Below are 20,735 nucleotides of genomic sequence, written 5' to 3'. Positions count from 1 at the left end.
TTATCCTCAAGGGGAAAAATTTACACCTCAGTTAATAAAGTTAGAATCTGAAAACTTCACAACTTCATTAGTAATCACAGAAAACTTTGTAACGGAACATTCACCAAATAAAATCAGTGGACAAGAAAAGAAAAGAAAAAAGAAAGAAAAAAAAAACCTTAGTCTCTGATTTAAATGCTACAAGAATCTCACAGCTAAGAAAGTGCAAACAAAAAAAGCAAAATCTGTATTTGGACTCAAAACCTGCCATGCTACTCAATGTATCGCACAATTGGGGCAAGCTCCTAAAGACACTGTCTAAAATGGAAAAAAACAAACCTTTTGAATCTTGAGAACAAAGGAATTCAGAACGGAGAATCATACACTGAGGAACATTTATAAACAGCCATGAGACTGCTGCAAAAGCACTAAAAAGGCAGGTAAACCAGATTTTTAAATAGTAGTATACAACCGGAAAAAAAAAAGGAAAAATTATTCTGTATTTATATCTAAAGTTCAGAGAATTTATAGAAACAGCTAAAAGATTTGCATTAAAAGTAAAAATTAATACTTTAGAAGGACCGGCTTATGTGTATGGCCAATTAGCACTGCTGTGACTATTTTTGTACTTTTTTTTTTTTTTTTTTTATTCAACTTTTGAAACAAGTGTACCTTTTAGTGCTATTTTAGAAAAGCTTTTAAATAAAGGATAATAATTTAAAGAACAAATTTGACCTCAGGTGAAGGAAATGGGTAAGAGACCAGATCCACGGAAAGATATCAAAGAGCTACACAGATACTGCAGGCTGTAACAGCAGAAGGTGGCTAACTCAAATCTCCCAAAATTCATTTTGAACAGAAAACTTTAACATGAACTTTAAGTGCACCTGTTCAAATGCAGTTACTAATTTTGTGGGCTCTACCAATGCCCAAGAGAATCCCACTACTTCCTAGAGACAGGCTGAATAAAAGTTCAGGCCACAAACCGCTGCCTTCACTGCATGGTCAGACAGGTAAACGTTAATTGGACATTATGACAGTTTAGTTCTAGACATACAGCATGCAGAGGAGCAGTTTCAATAAGAAGCTATAGCCTTATGACTATTATATAGGTAAATAAAATGAAAAAGCCAGGAAATTGCATCTAATCCCTGAATGTGACAAAAGGACATTAAAAACAGGCTAAAATGGTTGTCTGAAAAGATTGTGAAATAAACCCGTTCTCTGAAGCTGGTCTTGGGGGAAACAAAAAAAAAAACAAAAAAAGCCTCTTCTCTCATCAGCAGCATTCAATGAAATCACAAAGACAATACAACCCGCAATCTGCCACATCCAGCATTTATTAGAGACGACACAAAAGGGAAAGGATGACCCAAATTAGCACGCGTTCCTATTAGTAGTCCATGAAACCCAGTCTGTAGACTGGACACACACACAAAAAAAAAAAAAGAGGAAAAATATTGAAAAAGAAACAACACCCTTGTTGGGACTCAAACAGCTCAACATAAAAAGGTCTAAAGCAAAGTAAATAAAACCAAAGAGGAAAAAATAAAACTGCAGCAATGTGATTGTGTGATACATGATTTCACAGTCATATAATGTGCCACACTCCTCTTAGACAGTAATAAATTTAAATAGATTTTTCTTGACACCGGAACTTCAACTATGCAGACAGGATTATTGGTTATAGCACAAACTTATATTTTGTTTTGAGATGGTAAAACAAAATAATAAAAAAAAAATATTAGTATAATTTACAGCGTCTCAAGATAAATGGCTTATCTCGGGGGACTTCCTTTTCCAGTACGTTTGAGGTCTACAAGATGTATCTAGAAAATTTACTACTGTTGAAAATGAAGACAGCTTAAATTCCTTTCAAATTGGGCATGAACATTTTTTTCTTTTGTTTATGTTTTTTTTTTTTTTTTTTAATTGCTGTAACATTGTCCTTCGGGTGGCTGCGGAAGTTTCATATTTTCTTTAGACATCATTAGACGCCGCATTTCTTGGAGGACAACTTTGATGCAATAGGAATTCTGCCATTTTGATAGTACGGATATGGCTCTGGGATCAACCTGAAGCAAAAGAAAAGAAAAAAGGAAGATAAAAGGTCAGAGCTTGCAATTCAATCTTTTTCTCAAGGTATAAAGAAATCCTGACTCCTCAGTGACATGGGGTCTTTATTTCTTCCAATTAATATTGATGATCTTACCTCCATGACCCCAGTGTTGTGAGGCAGTAATGCTTACCATTACACCATCCGTACAGTCCGAGTTACCCATTATTCTCGAGAGGGACTGCAGTCTGACCCTATGTAGCCCGCAAATCTAGACTTCTTGAACTTGGCCCCATACTTTAATGCCATCCGTGTTTTCGCTTTATGCCTGACTGAGGCATACTTGCTGGGGATTCCTCTCCTGCAGCCTTTGCCCACAACTGAAGGTTTAGGAAAGTGACAGCATGTGCAGGAGAAAAGCTTTTTATTTTTTTGCTGGGTTGTATTGTGCAGGGACAGCTGGTTTGCGCAACCTATGTCCCTAGATAAGTTTTGAATACAAAGACGTGATAATTATGCCAAAACGCTAGTGACCACCACGATAAGGATCACTACCTAAAGCTGCAGACCAGTTACACTTATGGGTGCCGACTCAAATAATTTGGGCGTCTGTCAAAAACGAGACGACCAAACAATTGTCACAATTCAATAATTGTTTGGGCGCACATTCATATCACACCCAAATAGGCAGTATTTAGCTGCAAAAAACAGCTAAAACCACCTAAAGTCCTACTTTTGGTGTCCAAACTCCCGCTCGGATGCCCAAAGTGCCGACTTAGTGCACATTTCTTCACCGGGCAAAATTGAGCTACAACTGAATTACTCGGTTTTGCGCCCCCCTAGTGGTAGCCGCGGGGTAAAACAACTGAGTTCCTCCCATTGTCTTTAGAATGACCCACACCCACAAAACAGGTAGGGAGTCTTGGCCAATGAGGGTGGTTGACGGTGTTGTGCATGCGCATTAAGTAACTTCACATGTGCTACAGCTATTCAGGCCTTTTTAACAGATTCTGTGCAGTATCCATGAAATGTCTGCAGTGCAAAGCACCTAAGCTTCGAAGTGATATTAAAGAACCTCTTTGTAAAGGTGGTATCCAGATGAGAGACAGTGTCTAGTTAGACAGTCAATAGATAGACAACACGTTAGACAGACATTAGGTCGATAGGTTCAAAAGGTCAACAAAAAAATGGTCGACATAAAAAAAGTAGACTTTTTTAGTAAATTTTAAATGTTTTTGGACTTTTTCCATGCCTTCTCTATCCATGTCGGCATAGAGTTGGTTATAAACCTTGTGGCGAGACCCGCGAGAGGATGCCTTTCTACAATTGGGGGTCCCAGATGACAAAACTATCCACACTAACCCCAAAAATGCAAAAAAAATAAGAATTTACTTACCGATAATTCTATTTCTCGTAGTCCGTACTGGATGCTGGGGACTCCGTCAGGACCATGGGGTTTAGCGGCTCCGCAGGAGACAGGGCACAATAATAAAAGCTTTAGGATCAGGTGGTGTGCACTGGCTCCTCCCCCTATGACCCTCCTCCAAGCCTCAGTTAGGATACTGTGCCCGGACGAGCGTGCATAATAAGGAAGGATATTGAATCCCGGGTAAGACTCATACCAGCCACACCAATCACACCGTACAACTTGTGATCTGAACCCAGTTAACAGTATGATAACAACGAAGGAGCCTCTGAAAAGATGGCTCACAACAAGAATAACCCGATTTTTGTAACAATAACTATGTACAAGTATTGCAGACAATCCGCACTTGGGATGGGCGCCCAGCATCCACTACGGACTACGAGAAATAGAATTATCGGTAAGTAAATTCTTATTTTCTCTAACGTCCTAAGTGGATGCTGGGGACTCCGTCAGGACCATGGGGATTATACCAAAGCTCCCAAACGGGCGGGAGAGTGCGGATGACTCTGCAGCACCGAATGAGAGAACTCCAGGTCCTCCTCAGTCAGGGTGTGCCCCTGACCAAGTAGCAGCTCGGCAAAGTTGTAAAGCCGAGACCCCTCGGGCAGCCGCCCAAGATGAGCCCACTTCCTTGTGGAATGGGCTTTTACTGATTTTGGCTGTGGCAAGCCTGCCACAGAATGTGCAAGCTGAATTGTACCACAAATCCAGCGATCAATCGTCTGCTTAGAAGCAGGAACACCCATCTTGTTGGGTGCATACAGGCTTAAACAGCGAGTCAGATTTTCTGACTCCAGTCGTCCTGGAAACATATATTTTCAGGGCCCTGACAACGTCAAGTAACTTGGAGTCCTCCAAGTCCCTAGTAGCCGCAGGTACCACAATAGGTTGGTTCATGTGAAAAACAGAAAACACCTTAAGGAGAAATTGAGGAAGAGTCCTCAATTCTGCCCTGTCAGAATGAAAAATTAAGTAAGGGCTTTTATATGATAAAGCCGCCCATTCTGACACACGCCTGGCTGAAGCCAGGGCTAATAGAATCTTCACCTTCCATGTGAAATATTTTAATTCCACAGTGGTGAGTGGATCACCAATGTGACTTTAGGAAACTCAAAACAACATTGAGATCCCAAGGTGCCACTGGGGGCACAAAAGGAGGCTGTATATGCAGTACCCCTTTTACAAACGTCTGAACTTCAGGCACTGAAGCCAGTTCTTTCTGGAAGAAATTTGACAGGGTCGAAATTTGAACCTTAATGGACCCTAATTTTAGGCCCATAGACAGTCCTGTTTTCAGGAAATGTAGGAAACGACCCAGTTGGAATTCCTCTGTAGGGACCTTCTTGGCCTCACACCACGCAACATATTTTCGCCAAATGCGGTGAAAATGTTTTGCGGTTACATCCTTCCTGGCTTCGACCAGGGTAGGGATGACTTCATCTGGAATGCCCTTTCAGGATCCGGCGTTCAACTGCCATGCCGTCAAACGCAGCCGCGGTAAGTCTTGAAACAGACAAGGCCCCTGCTGGAGCAGGTCCTTTCTTAAAGGTAGAGGCCACGGTTCTTCCGTGAGCATCTCTTGAAGTTCCGAATACCAAGTCCTTCTTGACCCATCCGGAACCACGAGTATCGTTCTTACTCATCTCCTTCTTATGATTCTCAGTACTTTTGGTAAGAGATGCATAGGAGGGAACACATACCCTGACTGGTACACCCACAGTGTTACCAGAGCGTCCACCGCTATTGCCTGAGGGTCCCTTGACCTGGCGCAATATTTGTCTAGTTTTTTGTTCAGGCAGGACGCCATCATGTCCACCTTTGGTTTTTCCCAACGGTTTACAATCATGTGGAAGACTTCCCGCTGAAGTCCCCACTCTCCCGGGTGGAGGTTATGCCTGCTGAGGAAGTTTGCTTCCCAGTTTTCCGCTCCCGGAATTAACACTGCTGAGAGTGTTATCACATGATTTTTCGCCCAGCGAAGAATCCTTGCAGTTTCTGCCATTTCCCTCCTGCTTCATGTGCCGCCCTGTCTGTTTACGTGGGCGACTGCCGTGATGTTGTCCCACTGGATCAATACCGGCTAACCTTGAAGCAGAGGTCTTGCTAAGCTTAGAGCCTTGTAAATTGCCCTTAGCTCCAGTATATTTATGTGGAGAGAAGTCTCCAGACTTGATCACACTCCCTGGAAATTTTTTCCTTGTGTGACTGCTCCCCAGCCACTCAGGCTGGCATCCGTGGTCACCAGGACCCAGTCCTGAATGTCGAATCTGCGGCCCTTTCATAGATGAGCACTCTGCAGCCACCGCAGAAGAAAACACCCTTGTCCTTGGAGACAGGGTTGTCCGCTGATGCATCTGAAGATGCGATCCGGACCATTTTCCCAGCAGATTCCACTGAAAGGTTCTTGCGTGAAATCTACCGAATGGGATCGCTTTGTAAGAAACCACCATTTTTCACAGGACCCTTGTGCAATGATGCACTGATACTTTTCCTGGTTTTAGGAGGTTCCTGACTAGCTCGGATAACTCCCTGGTCTTCTTCTCCGGGAGAAAACATCCTTTTCTGGACTGTGTCCAGAATCATTCCTAGGAACATTAGACGTGTCGTCGGAAAAAGCTGCGATTTTGGAATATTTAGAATCCACTCGTGCTGTCGTAGAACTACTTGAGATAGTGCTACTCCGACCGCCAACTGTTCTCTGGACCTTGCCCTTATCAGGAAAGCGTCCATATTTCTTTTAGGAAGAATCATCATTTCGGCCATTACCATGGTAAAGACCCGGGGTGCCGTGGACAATCCAAACGGCAGCGTCTGAACTGATAGTGACAGTTCTGTACCACGAACCTGAGATACCCTTGGTGAGAAGGGCAAAATTTGGACATGTAGGTAAGCGTCCCTGATATCCAGTGACACCATATCGTCCTGGTTCGCTATCACTGCTCTGAGTGACTCCATCTTGATTTGAACCCTTGTATGTAATTGTTCAAATCTTTTAGATCTCACCGAGCCGTTTGGCTTCAGTACCACAATATAGTGTGGAATAATACCCCTTCCCTTGTTGTAGGTGGGGTACTTTGATTATCACCTGCTGGGAATACAGCCTGTGAATTTTTTTTCCAATACTGCCTCCCTGTCGGAGGGAGACGTTGGTAAAGCAGACTTCAGGAACTTGTGAGGGGAAGACGTCTCGAATTTCCAATGTACACCTGGGATACTACGTGTAGGATCCAGGAGTCCACTTGCGAGTGAGCCCACTGCGTGCTGAAACTCTTGAGATGACCCCCCACCGCACCTGAGTCCGCTTGTATGGCCCCAGCGTCATGCTGCGGACTTGGCAGAAGCTGTGGAGGACTTCTGTTCCTGGGAATGGGCTGCCTGCTGCAGTCTTCTTCCCTTTCCTCTAACCCTGGGCAGATATGACTGGCCTTTTGCCCGCCTGCCTTTATGGGTACGAAAGGACTGAGACTGAAAAGACTGTGTCCTTTTCTGCTGAGATGTGACTTGGGGTAACAAAAGTGGATTTTCCAGCTGTTGCCATGGCCACCAGGTCCGATGGACCGCCCCTTTATACGGCAATACTTCCATGTGCCGTCTGGAATCTGCATCACCTGACCACTGTCGTGTCTATAAACATCGTCTGGCAGATATGGACATCACATCTACTCTTGATGCCAGAATGCAAATATCCCTCTGCGCATCTCGCATATATAGAAATGCATCCTTAAAATGCTCTATAGTCAATAAAATATTGTTCCTGTCAAGGGTATCAATATTTTCAGTCAGGAAATCCGACCAAGCCTCCCCAGCGCTGCACATCCAGGCTGAGGCGATTGCTGGTCGTAGTATAACACCAGTATGTGTGTATATACTTTTTAGGATATTTTTCAGCTTCCTATCAGCTGGCTCTTTGAGGGCGGCCGTATCTGGAGACGGTAACGCCACTTGTTTTTATAAGCGTGTGAGCGCCTTATCCACCCTAAGGTGTGTTTCCCAACTCGCCCTCACTTCTGGCGGGAAAAGGTATACCTCCAATAATTTTCTATCGGAGGAAACCCACGTATCATCACACACTTTAATTTATCTGATTCAGGAAAAACTACAAGTGAATTATTCCCACCCTACATAATACCCTTATTTGTGGTACTTGTAGTATCAGAAATATGTAACACCTCCTTCATTGCCCTTAACATGTAACGTGTGGCCCTAAAGGAAAATACGTTTGTTTCTTCACCGTCGACACTGAAGTCAGTGTCCGTGTCTGTGTCGACCAACTGAGGTAAATGGGCGTTTTTACAAGCCCCTGACGGTGTCTGAGACGCCTGGACAGGTACTAATTTGTTTGCCGACCGTCTCATGTCGTCAACCGACCTTGCATCGTGTTGACATTATCACGTAATTCCTAAATAAGCCATCCATTCCGGTGTCGACTCCCTAGAGAGTGACATCACCAATACAGGCAATTTGCTCCGCCTCCTCACCAACATCGTCCTCCTACATGTCGACACACACGTACCGACACACAGCACACACACAGGGAATGCTCTGATAGAGGACAGGACCCCACTAGCCCTTTGGGGAGACAGAGGGAGAGTTTGCCAGCACACACCAAAAACGCTATAATTATACAGGGACAACCCCTTATACAAGTGTTTTCCCTTATAGCATTTTCACATATGTAATCATATCGCCAAATAAGTGCCCCCCCTCTCTGTTTTAACCCTGTTTCTGTAGTGCAGTGCAGGGGAGAGCCTGGGAGCCTTCCTCACAGCAGAGCTGAGCAGGAAAATGGCGCCGTGTGCTGAGAATAGGCCCCGCCCCCTAAAACGGCGGGCTCTTCTCCCGGAGTTTGTGAGATCTGGCAGGGGTTAAATACATCCATATAGCCTCAAGGGCTATATGTGATGTATTTTAGCCATAAAAAAGGTATAATACATTGCTGCCCAGGGCGCCCCCCCCCAGCGCCCTGCACCCTCAGTGACCGCTGGTATGAAGTGTGCTGACAACAATGGCGCACAGCTGCAGTGCTGTGCGCTACCTTATGAAGACTGAAAGTCTTCTGCCGCCTGTTTCTGGACCTCTGGACCTCTTCAACTTCGGCATCTGCAAGGGGGGTCGGCGGCACGGCTCCGGGACGAACCCCAGGGTGAGACCTGTGTTCCGACTCCCTCTGGAGCTAATGGTGTCCAGTAGCCTAAGAAGCAAATCCATCCTGCACGCAGGTGAGTTTACTTCTCTCCCCTAAGTCCCTCGTAGCAGTGAGCCTGTTGCCAGCAGGACTCACTGAAAATAAAAAACCTAACTTAAACTTTTATTCTAAGCAGCTCAGGAGAGCCACCTAGATTGCACCCTTCTCGGCCGGGCACAAAGATCTAACTGAGGCTTGGAGGAGGGTCATAGGGGGAGGAGCCAGTGCACACCACCTGATCCTAAAGCTTTTATTATTGTGCCCTGTCTCCTGCGGAGCCGCTAAACCCCATGGTCCTGACGGAGTCCCCAGCATCCACTTAGGACGTTAGAGAAAATGGTGTACACATTTTTTATGTCGACCTTTTGACTGTCTAGCATGTGGTGTCTATTTACTGTCTAACTAGACACTGTATCCATTATACCACACCCTGTAAAGGTTTGAACAATGTAATTCAAGTGGTTTTCCTACAAACTCCACATACAAAACACAATTCTGTCTTAACGGGATGGTTTAGACGCCCAAACAATTGTCACTACTCAATAATTGTTGGGACGCACATGCATATCGGCCCAAACAGACCGGGTTTAGCAGCCTAAAACGGCTAAATCCTTTTACACTCCTTGCACTGTAAACTGGGCAAGGATGCTATCCGTTCTATACACCTTAGGCTATTTTTAGATGTTGACCTCAATGTGGAATAGGGAAGGTAAATAGGAGTCAGCCTTAGTGAAAAGTTTGCAGTCTCAGGTGTGACAATACTCTGTAGAGTGGGATGGTCACAAGTGTAATGGCCACAGATGTCAGCGTGGCTTATAGCAATGTATACCACGGACGTGCAGTGATGTAAATGGTTTAGTAGGCACTGGCTAGTGCCAGAACCAAATTTACAGACAATGGGGGATATTCAATTGTTTAAAAAGTCAGTTGGGTGTCTGTTTTTTCCTAATAGACAGGAAAACAGACACCCAACCGACTTTTCATACATTTGAATTCCCCCCTATATATGAGCCCAAGGGTGCATGTGGGTAATTATACACAGGTGCAGCAGTATATACTCCTGGAAATTTGGTGAGTTTTGATCAGAGATGTGCGGAAAAGATAGGCGCTTCATCTGTCAGACTTTTTACTCCGGAGTTTTGACTATAAAGATGATTCGAATAAGATATTTCTAAAATATTCTTAGTATTTTTCATATACTTTATATCAGAGGTTCTCAAACTCGGTCCTTGGGGGCACACACAGTGCATGTTTTGCAGGTCTCCTCACAGAATCGCAAGTGAAATAATTAGCTCCACCTGTGGACCTTTTAAAATGTGTCAGTGAGTAATTAATACACCTGTGCACCTGCTGGGTTACCTGCAAAACATGCACTGTGTGTGCCCCCGAGTACAGAGTTTGAGAACCTCTGCTTTATATAGTCATAACTCTGGTATATACGTTAGTATGGGATTGCAGTCAATTTACCTACAATCAAAATCCAGACGGTCAAAATACTGACAACCATTGACCTTTGGTCAAAATACCAACATGGTCACAATACCAACATTAACAATGTTGACATGGTCAAAATACAGACATTTAAAATGTCGACAGGTCAAAAAATCGGCGAGTTTTTCATTGAAATCAACTTGTTCATACTTTACCATCCCAGTGGACCTGGAGAGGGAATATAATAAGTGTGCCCTAAGCATGGCGAGGGGACGCGGTACACCATGTCGACATACACCCCCCAAAAATGTGAAAAACTCATGTCGACGTTTTGACCTGTCAACATTTTAAATGTCTGTATTTTGACCGCATCGACATTTTAAATGTCGGTATTTTGACCATCGGTCAGTTGTTGTCGGTATTTTAATTGCAGGTAAATCATACTGACTCCTATATCACTGAGCTATACCAATAGCACACTGCTCACTGGTTAAAAGCGGAGGCATTATCATGGTGACGAACATACTTCTGCTATGGAAAACGCTTAAACTGAATCTAGCACACTGAACAAGAACAGAAATGCACCCCCACCAATTTGCGCTATATGTGAGGCAGCAAGAAACAGAGTAACCCCTTGGGTGTTTATCCTAACCCAAAAACAATACAAATATAGAAAAAATGGGGTAACCCCTTCTCTGCGCCTCCTAATGAAATTAATACCATATGTTTCTACTTAACTTATGGATGGGCGGAGCTCTCTCAATCTGCTAATTTCTTCTTAATTAATGAGAGATGTGGTGTCCAGATAGGTAAACATGTAAAAATAGAAAAGAGCAATCTAGTGTAGCATATTTTGCAAGCGATATCAGTCATATAACTTTATCAACCTGTGATTCACTCATAACAGATAAGCATATATTTCTTAAAAACAGGTTTTTTAATATTAAAAATTTGTCATAAGGCACTCATAACTATGCCTTGAAAAAGATCAGAATCACTGACTGAAACGCGTTGGCTGATGAGAGGGACAGAACGGCGACCTGACCAGACGAGGAGAAGACGGGTGATCCTTTCTTGGAGCTGAAAACTTCCCCGGGGATTTTTTGGAACATCTATTGATTCCTTTTATGTGCACCTTATACTCCGTAAATCTGGTAGGAAGCCACCCTCATAAATGTTCGTATGGATGTAACATCTGTGGATTATTCATCATTTCCTTGCCTGGATATTTTATGATGAATTTTTTATATTAAAAAACCTGTTTTTAAGAAATATATGCTTATCTGTTATGAGTAAATCACAGGTTGATAAAGTTATATGACTGATATCGCTTGCAAAATATGCTACACTAGATTGCTCTTTTCTATTTTTACATGTTTACCTATCTGGACACCACATCTCTCATTAATTAAGTTAGCAGATTGAGAGAGCTCCGCCCATCCATAAATTAAGTAGAAACATATGGTATTAATTTCATTAGGAGGCGCAGAGAAGGGGTTACCCCATTTTTTCTATATTTGAATCTAGCACACTGTAACTTTTGCTACTACCCTAAAACTGAACATACTATATAATCTTATGGCTTCATGACACAGGATGATTTTACAAAATATAAGCTCTAATCATACAGTACATCCCCACTGCCTTACCACAGAGAGAATACCCCTACCAATCGCAAGCATCATCTCTAATTTGCAGCTTTCAGCTGATTGTAGTGTTTTACATATTCCTTAAAGTACACAAGGAAATCTAGACAATGGTTCTGATTCTGAGTTTGGAGCAAAACAAAAATAATATAGCAATATTGCACCTGGGCAGACCGTGTTGCACAGCAAGAGATGCAATAATAAGAATTTACTTACCGATAATTCTATTTCTCGGAGTCCGTAGTGGATGCTGGGGTTCCTGAAAGGACCATGGGGAATAGCGGCTCCGCAGGAGACAGGGCACAAAAAAGTAAAGCTTTAGGATCAGGTGGTGTGCACTGGCTCCTCCCCCTATGACCCTCCTCCAAGCCAGTTAGGTACTGTGCCCGGACGAGCGTACACAATAAGGGAGGAATTTTGAATCCCGGGTAAGACTCATACCAGCCACACCAATCACACCGTACAACTTGTGATCTAAACCCAGTTAACAGTATGATAACAGCGGAGCCTCTGAAAAGATGGCTCACAACAATAATAACCCGATTTTTGTAACTATGTACAAGTATTGCAGATAATCCGCACTTGGGATGGGCGCCCAGCATCCACTACGGACTCCGAGAAATAGAATTATCGGTAAGTAAATTCTTATTTTCTCTATCGTCCTAGTGGATGCTGGGGTTCCTGAAAGGACCATGGGGATTATACCAAAGCTCCCAAACGGGCGGGAGAGTGCGGATGACTCTGCAGCACCGAATGAGAGAACTCCAGGTCCTCTTTTGCCAGGATATCAAATTTGTAGAAATTTACAAACGTGTTCTCCCCTGACCACGTAGCTGCTCGGCAGAGTTGTAATGCCGAGACCTCTCGGGCAGCCGCCCAAGATGAGCCCACCTTCCTTGTGGAATGGGCCTTAACCGATTTAGACTGTGGCAGGCCTGCCTCAGAATGTGCAAGTTGAATTGTGTTACAAATCCAACGAGCAATCGACTGCTTAGAAGCAGGCGCACCCAACTTGTTGGGTGCATACAGTATAAACAGCGAGTCAGATTTTCTGACTCCAGCTGTCCTGGAACATATTTTCAGGGCCCTGACAACTTCTAGCAACTTGGAGTCCTCCAAGTCCCTAGTAGGTGCAAGGCACCACAATAAGCTGGTTCAGGTGAAACACTGACACCACCTTAGGGAGAGAACTGGGGACGAGTCCGCAGCTCTGCCCTGTCCGAATGGACAAACAGATATGGGCTTTTTTGAGAAAAAACCACCAATTTGACACTCGCCTGGTCCAGGCCAGGGCCAAGAGCATGGTCACTTTTTATGTGAGATGCTTCAAATCCACATATTTGACTGGTTTTAAACCAATGTGATTTGAGGAATCCCAGAACTACGTTGAGATCCCACAGTGCCACTAGAGGCACAAAAAAGGGTTTTGTATATGCAATACTCCCTTGACAAACTTCTGGACTTCAGGAACTGAAGCCAATTCTTTCTGGAAGAAAATTTACAGGGCCGAATTTGAACCTTAATGGACCCCAGTTTGAGGCCCATAGACACTCCTGTTTGCAGGAAATGCAGGAAACGACCGAGTTGAAATTTCTTTGTGGGGCCTTCCTGGCCTCACACCACGCAACATATTTTCGCCACACGTGGTGATAATGTTGTGCGGTCACCTCCTTTCTGGCTTTGACCAGGGTAGGAATGACCTCTTCCGGAATGCCTTTTTTCCCTTAGGATCCGGCTTTCCATCTCCATGCCGACAAACGCAGCTGCGGTAAGTCTTGGAACAGACATGGTACTTGCTGAAGCAAGTCCCTTCTTAGCGGCAGAGGCCATAAGACCTCTGTAAGCATCTCTTGAAGTTCCGGGTACCAAGTCCTCCTTGGCCAATCCGGAGCCATGAGTATAGTTCTTACTCCTCTACGTCTTATAATTCTCAGCACCTTAGGTATGAGAAGCAGAGGAGGGAACACATACACCGACTGGTACACCCACGGTGTTACCAGAACGTCCACATCTATTGCCTGAGGGTCTCTTGACCTGGCGCAATACCTGTCCCGTTTTTTGTTCAGACGGGACGCCATCATGTCCACCTTTGGTATTTCCCAACGGTTTACAATCATGTGGAAAAAACTTCTCAATGAAGTTTCCACTCTCCCGGGTGGAGGTCGTGCTGAGGAAGTCTGCTTCCCAGTTTCCATTCCCGGGATGAAAAACTGCTGACAGTGTTATCACATGATTTTCCGCCCAGCGAAAAGTCCTTGCAGTTTCTGCCATTGCCCTCCTGCTTCTTGTGTCGCCCTGTCTGTTTACGTGGGCGACTGCCGTGATGTTTTTCCCACTGGATCAATACCGGCTGACCTTGAAGCAGAGGTCTTGCTAAGCTTAGAGCATTATAAATTTACCCTTAGCTCCAGTATATTTATGTGGAGAAAAGTCTCCATACTTGATCACACTCCCTGGAAATTTTTCCCTTGTGTGACTGCTCCCCAGCCTCTCAGGCTGGGCTCCGTGGTTACCAGCATCCAATCCTGAATGCCGAATCTGCGGCCCTCTAGAAGATGAGCACTCTATAACCACCACAGGAGAGACACCCTTGTCCTTGGATATTGGGTTATCCGCTGATGCATCTGAAGATGCGATCCGGACCATTTGTCCAGCAGATCCCACTGAAAAGTTCTTACGTGAAATCTGCCGAATGGAATTGCTTCGTAGGAAGCCACCATTTTTACCAGGACCCTTGTGCAATGATGCACTGTTTTTAGGAGGTTCCTGACTTGCTCGGATAACTCCCTGGCTTTCTCTTCCGGGAGAAACACCTTTTTCTGGACTGTGTCCAGAATCATCCCTAGGCACAGCCGACGTGTCGTCGGGATCAGCTGCGATTTTGGAATATTTAGAATCCACCCGTGTTGATTGTAGCAGTATCCGAGATAGTGCTACTCCGACCTCCAACTGTTCCCTGGACTATGCCCCTATCAGGAGATCGTCCAAGTAAGGGATAATTTAGACGCCTTTTCTTCGAAGAAGAATCATCAATTCGGCCATTACCTTGGTAAAGACCCCGGGGTGCCGTGGACAATCCAAACGGCAGCGTCTGAAACTGATAGTGACAGTTCTGCACCACGAACCTGAGGTACCCTTAGTGAGAAGGGCAAATTTGGGACATAGAGGTAAGCATCCCTGATGTCCCGGGACACTATATAGTCCCCTTCTTCCTGGTTCGTTATCACTGCTCTGAGTGACTTCATCTTAATTTGAACCTTTGTAAGTGTTCAAAAAAAAATTTTTAGAATAAGTCTCACCTAGCCTTCTGGCTTCAGTACCACAATATAGTGTGGAATAATACCCCTTTTCTGTAGTAGGAGGGGTAATTTAATTGTCACCTGCTGGGAATACAGCTTGTGAATTTTTTTCCCATACTACCTCCTTGTCGGAGGGAGACTTGGTAAAGCAGACTTCAGGAGCCTGCGAAGGGGAAACGTCTCGACATTCCCATCTGTACCCCCGGGATACTACTTGTAGGATCCAGGGGTCCTGTACGGTCTCAGCGCCATGCTGAGAACTTGTCAGACGCGGTGAAACGCTTCTGTTCCTGGGAATAGGCTGCCTGCTGCAGTCTTCTTCCCTTTCCTCTATCCCTGGGCAGATATGATCTTATAGGGACGAGAGGACTGAGGCTGAAAAGACGGTGTCTTTTTCTGCAGAGATGTGACTTAGGGTAAAAAACGGTGGATTTTCCAGCAGTTGCCGTGACCACCAGGTCCGAAGGACCGACCCCAAACAAGTCCTCTTCCTTTATACGGCCATACTGTGCCGTTTGGAATCTGCATCACCTGACCACTGTCGTGTCCATAACATCTTCTGGCAGTTATGGACATCGCGTTTATTCATGATGCCAGAGTGCAAATATCCCTCTGTGCATCTCGCATATATAGAAATGCTCTATAGTCAATAAAATACTGTCCCTGTCAAGGGTATCAATATTTTTAGTCAGGGAATCCGACCAAGCCACCCTAGCTCTGCACATCCAGGCTGAGGCGATCGCTGGCCGCAGTATAACACCAGTATGTGTGTATATACTTTTTATTATATTTTCCAGCCTTGTCAGCTGGTCCTTGAGGACGGCCCTATCTATAGACGGTACCGCCACTTGTTTTGATAAGCGTGTGAGCGCCTTATCCACCTTAAGGGGTGTTTCCCAACGCGCCCTAACTTCTGGCGGGAAAGGGTATACCGCCCATAATTTTCTATCGGGGGGAACCCACGCATCATCACACACTTTATTTAATTTATCTGATTCAGGAAAAACTATGGTAGTTTTTTCACATCCCACATAATACCCTCTTTTGTGGTACTTGTAGTATCAGAAATACGTAACACCTCCTTCATTGCCTTTAACGTGTGGCCCTAATAAGGAATACGTTTGTTTATTCACCGTCGACACTGGATTCAGTGTCCCTGTCTGTGTCTGTGTCGACCGACTAAAGTAAACGGGCGTTTTAAAACCCTTGACGGTGTTTTTGAGACGTCTGGACCGTACTAATTGTTTGTCGGCCGTCTCATGTCGTCAACCGACCTTGCAGCGTGTTGACATTATTATCACGTAATTTCCTAAATAAGCCATCCATTCCGGTGTCGACTCCCTAGAGTGTGACATCACCATTACAGGCAATTTCTCCGCCTCCTCACCAACATCGTCCTCCTACCTGTCGACACACACGTACCGACACACAGCACACACACAGGGAATGCTCTGATAGAGGACAGGACCCACTAGCCCTTTGGAGAGACAGAGGGAGAGTTTGCCAGCACACACCAAAAACGCTATAATTATATAGGGACAACCTTATATAAGTGTTTTCCCTTATAGCATCTTAATATATATATATAAGCATATCGCCAAATTAGTGCCCCCCCTCTCTGTTTTAACCCTGTTTCTGTAGTGCAGTGCAGGGGAGAGCCTGGGAGCCTTCCCTCCAGCCTTTCTGTGAGGGAAAATGGCGCTGTGTGCTGAGGAGATAGGCCCCGCCCCTTTTTCGGCGGCCTCGTCTCCCGCTCTTAACGGATTCTGGCAGGGGTTAAATATCTCCATATAGCCTCCGGAGGCTATATGTGAGGTATTTTTAGCCAAAATAGGTATTCATTTGCCTCCCAGGGCGCCCCCCTCCCAGCGCCCTGCACCCTCAGTGACTGCCGTGTGAAGTGTGCTGAGAGGAAAATGGCGCACAGCTGCAGTGCTGTGCGCTACCTTTAGAAGACTGAGGAGTCTTCTGCCGCCGATTCTGGACCTCTTTTTACTTCAGCATCTGCAAGGGGGCCGGCGGCAAGGCTCCGGTGACCATCCAGGCTGTACCTGTGATCGTCCCTCTGGAGCTGATGTCCAGTAGCCAAGAAGCCAATCCATCCTGCACGCAGGTGAGTTCACTTCTTCTCCCCTAAGTCCCTCGTTGCAGTGATCCTGTTGCCAGCAGGACTCACTGTAAAATAAAAAACCTAAGCTAAACTTTCCTAAGCAGCTCTTTAGGAGAGCCACCTAGATTGCACCCTTCTCGGCCGGGCACAAAAATCTAACTGGCTTGGAGGAGGGTCATAGGGGGAGGAGCCAGTGCACACCACCTGATCCTAAAGCTTTACTTTTTTGTGCCCTGTCTCCTGCGGAGCCGCTATTCCCCATGGTCCTTTCAGGAACCCCAGCATCCACTAGGACGATAGAGAAACATTAATTTAATTTGCATACAGGGTAAATACTGTCTGCTTTTGCAGCTAGCCCACAAATGCTGGACAACTTCATATTTACACTGCAATTTAGATTTCAATTTGGACACGTCCCTCTTTAACCTTTATCTCTCTGCACATTTTAAATCTGTCCCACCAGAAATTCAACATGGTTTTGCCAAGGTGCAAAGTCAATTGCTCTTTGTTTACATAGGCTGGATGCTGTACAAGATTAGACAAATGGAGGCACCAAATTGATTCGAAGCCTTCCATTATATTGAAAAAAGTTGTAACAGGAAAAAGTTCCCTAATGCTGTAATGTTGCAGCTTTTTCTCTTATCTCTTAAAACTGAGCGATTGATGTTGTGAAAAAATGATTTAGTTACTGAAGCATGAAAGAAGACCATCTATGCTCTAAATTATTCAATTCAAAGCAATGTTAATACCGCCGGGAAGGAGGTACCAAAGCTATTCAACTGTCCTCGTCGCTAGTCGGGTGATGCCAGTTCGTGCATCTTAATCCGACTGTGTAGTCACAGAGACCACCATTCTCTGACTTAAGTGTCTGCCACGATAATGTTTGCGCCACGTTGAATACAGAAAATAAGATTTTAAACCTACCGGTAAATCTTTTTCTCGTAGTCCGTAGAGGATGCTGGGGACTCCGTAAGGACAATGGGGATAGACGGGCTCCGCAGGAGACATGGGCACCCCAAGAAAGAACTTTTGGTATGGGTGTGCACTGGCTCCTCCCTCTATGCACCTCCTCCAGACCTCAGTTAGAGAAACTGTGCCCAGAGGAGACTGACAGTACGAGGAAAGGATTTTTGTTAATCCAAGGGCAAGATTCATACCAGCCACACCATTCACACCGTATAACTTGTGATATACTAACCAATTAACAGTATGAAAACAACATAGCATCAGTCCGAGACCGATGAAACTATAACATAACCCTTTAGTAAGCAAAACTATATACAAGTCTTGCAGAAGTAGTCCGCACTTGGGACGGGCGCCCAGCATCCTCTACGGACTACGAGAAAAAGATTTACCGAAAGGTTTAAAATCTTATTTTCTCTTACATCCTAGAGGATGCTGGGGACTCCGTAAGGACCATGGGGATTATACCAAAGCTCCCAAACGGGCGGGAGAGTGTGGATGACTCTGCAGCACCGATTGAGCAAACAGGAGGTCCTCCTCAGCCAGGGTATCAAACTTATAGAATTTTGCAAAGGTGTTTGAACCCGACCAAGTAGCAGCTCGGCACAGCTGTAGTGCAGAGACCCCTCGGGCAGCCACCCAAGAAGAGCCCACCTTCCTAGTGGAATGGGCCTTGACCGATTTTGGTAACGGCAATCCAGCAGTAGAATGAGCCTGCTGAATCGTGTTACAGATCCAGCGAGCAATAGTCTGCTTTGAAGCAGGAGCGCCAACCTTGTTGGCTGCATATAGGACAAACAGTGCTTCTGTTTTTCTGACTCTAGCCGTTCTGGCCACGTAAATTTTCAAAGCCCTGACCCACATCAAGGGACTCGGAATCCTCCAAGTCTCGCGTAGCCACACAGGCACCACAATAGGTTGGTTCATATGAAAAGATGACACCACCTTAGGCAAAAATTGAGGACGGGTCCGCAATTCCGCTCTATCCATATGGAAAACCAGATATTGGCTATTATGAGACAAAGCCGCCAATTCCGACACTCACCTAGCCGAAGCCAAGGCTAACAACATGACCACCTTCCAAGTGAGATATTTTAACTCCACCGTTTTAAGTGGTTCAAACCAGTGCGACTTAAGGAAACTCAACACCACATTAAGGTCCCAAGGCGCCACCGGAGGTACAAAAGGAGGCTGAATATGCAGCACTCACTTCAAAAAAGTCTGTACTTCTGGGAGAGAAGCTAATTCTTTCTGAAAGAAAATGGATAAGGCCGAAATCTGAACCTTAATGGAGCCTAATTTTAGGCCCAAATTCACTCCAGTTTGTAGGAAGAGAAGGAAACGGCCCAGATGGAATTCTTCCGTAGGAGCATTCCTGGCCTCACACCAAGAAACATACTTTTGCCATATACGGTGATAATGTTTAGCTGTCACGTCCTTCCTAGCCTTTATCAGAGTAGGAATGACCTCATCCGGAATGCCCTTTTCCGCTAGGATCCGGCGTTCAACCGCCATGCCGTCAAACGCAGTCGCGGTAAGTCTTGGAACAGACAGGGCCCCTGTTGCAACAGGTCCTGCCTTAGAGGAAGAGGCCACGGATCGTCTGTGAGCATCTCCTGCAGATCCGGATACCAGGCCCTTCGCGGCCAATCTGGAACAATGAGAATTGTCTGTACGCCTCTTTTCCTTATTATTCTCATCACCTTTGGTATGAGAGGAAGAGGAGGAACACATAAACCGACTGGAACACCCATGGTGTCACTAGGGCGTCCACAGCTACCGCCTGAGGGTCTCTTGACCTGGCGCAATACCTCTGCAGCTTTTTGTTGAGGCGGGACACCATCATGTCTATCTGGGGCAGTCCCCACTGACTTGCAATCTGTGCGAAGACTTCCTGATGAAGTCCCCACTCTCCTGGATGCAGGTCGTGCCTGCTGAGGAAGTCTGCTTCCCAGTGGTCCACTCCCGGAATGAACACTGCTGACAGTGCGCTTACATGATTTTCCGCCCAGCGAAGAATCCTGGTGGCTTCCACCATTGCCACTCTGCTCCTTGTGCCGCCTTGGCGGTTTACATGAGCCACTGCGGTGATGTTGTCTGACAATCAGAACTGGTAGGTCGCGAAGTACGGTCTCCGCTTGACGAAGGGCGTTGTATATGGCCCTCAGCTCCAGGACGTTGATGTGAAGACAAGTCTCTTGACTTGTCCAAAGTCCTTGGAAGTTTCTTCCCTGTGTAACTGCTCCCCAACCTCGGAGGCTCGCGTCCATGGTCACCAGAACCCAGTCCTGAATGCCGAACCTGCGGCCCTCTAGAAGGTGAGCACTCTGTAGCCACCACAGGAGAGATACCCTGGCCCTGGGGGACAGGGAGATCAACTGATGAATCTGTAGATGTGACCCGGACCACTTATCCAGTAGGTCCCATTGGAAGGTCCTCGCATGGAACCTGCCGAAGGGAATGGCCTCATACGATGCCACCATCATTCCCAGGACTCGAGTGCAGTGATGAACCGACACCTGTTTTGGCTTCAATAGGTTCCTGACCAGGGTCATGAGTTCCTAAGCCTTTTCTATCGGAAGATAAACCATTTTCTGGTCCGTATCCAGAATCATGCCCAAGAAGGTCAGACGAGTCGTA

At 45.5% G+C, this 20,735-nt stretch overlaps 1 protein-coding gene across 1 annotated transcript in view; it reads right to left on the bottom strand.

Annotated features, from left to right (window-relative positions):
* Positions 1-1,299: 1,299 nt before the first annotated feature.
* The window catches only part of UBE2V1 (ubiquitin conjugating enzyme E2 V1), a 100,022-nt gene continuing 80,586 nt past the window's right edge, over positions 1,300-20,735 (bottom strand). The window contains exon 4 of the mRNA XM_063958939.1: positions 1,300-2,054. Within this exon, the coding sequence (XP_063815009.1) occupies positions 1,908-2,054 (147 nt within the window). The 3' untranslated portion in view covers positions 1,300-1,907. The remainder of the gene's footprint in view (positions 2,055-20,735) is intronic.

The sequence above is a fragment of the Pseudophryne corroboree genome, chromosome 3, assembly GCF_028390025.1.
Source record: "Pseudophryne corroboree isolate aPseCor3 chromosome 3, aPseCor3.hap2, whole genome shotgun sequence".
NCBI lineage: Eukaryota > Metazoa > Chordata > Amphibia > Anura > Myobatrachidae > Pseudophryne > Pseudophryne corroboree.
This window is presented reverse-complemented; position numbering and strand designations above follow the sequence as displayed.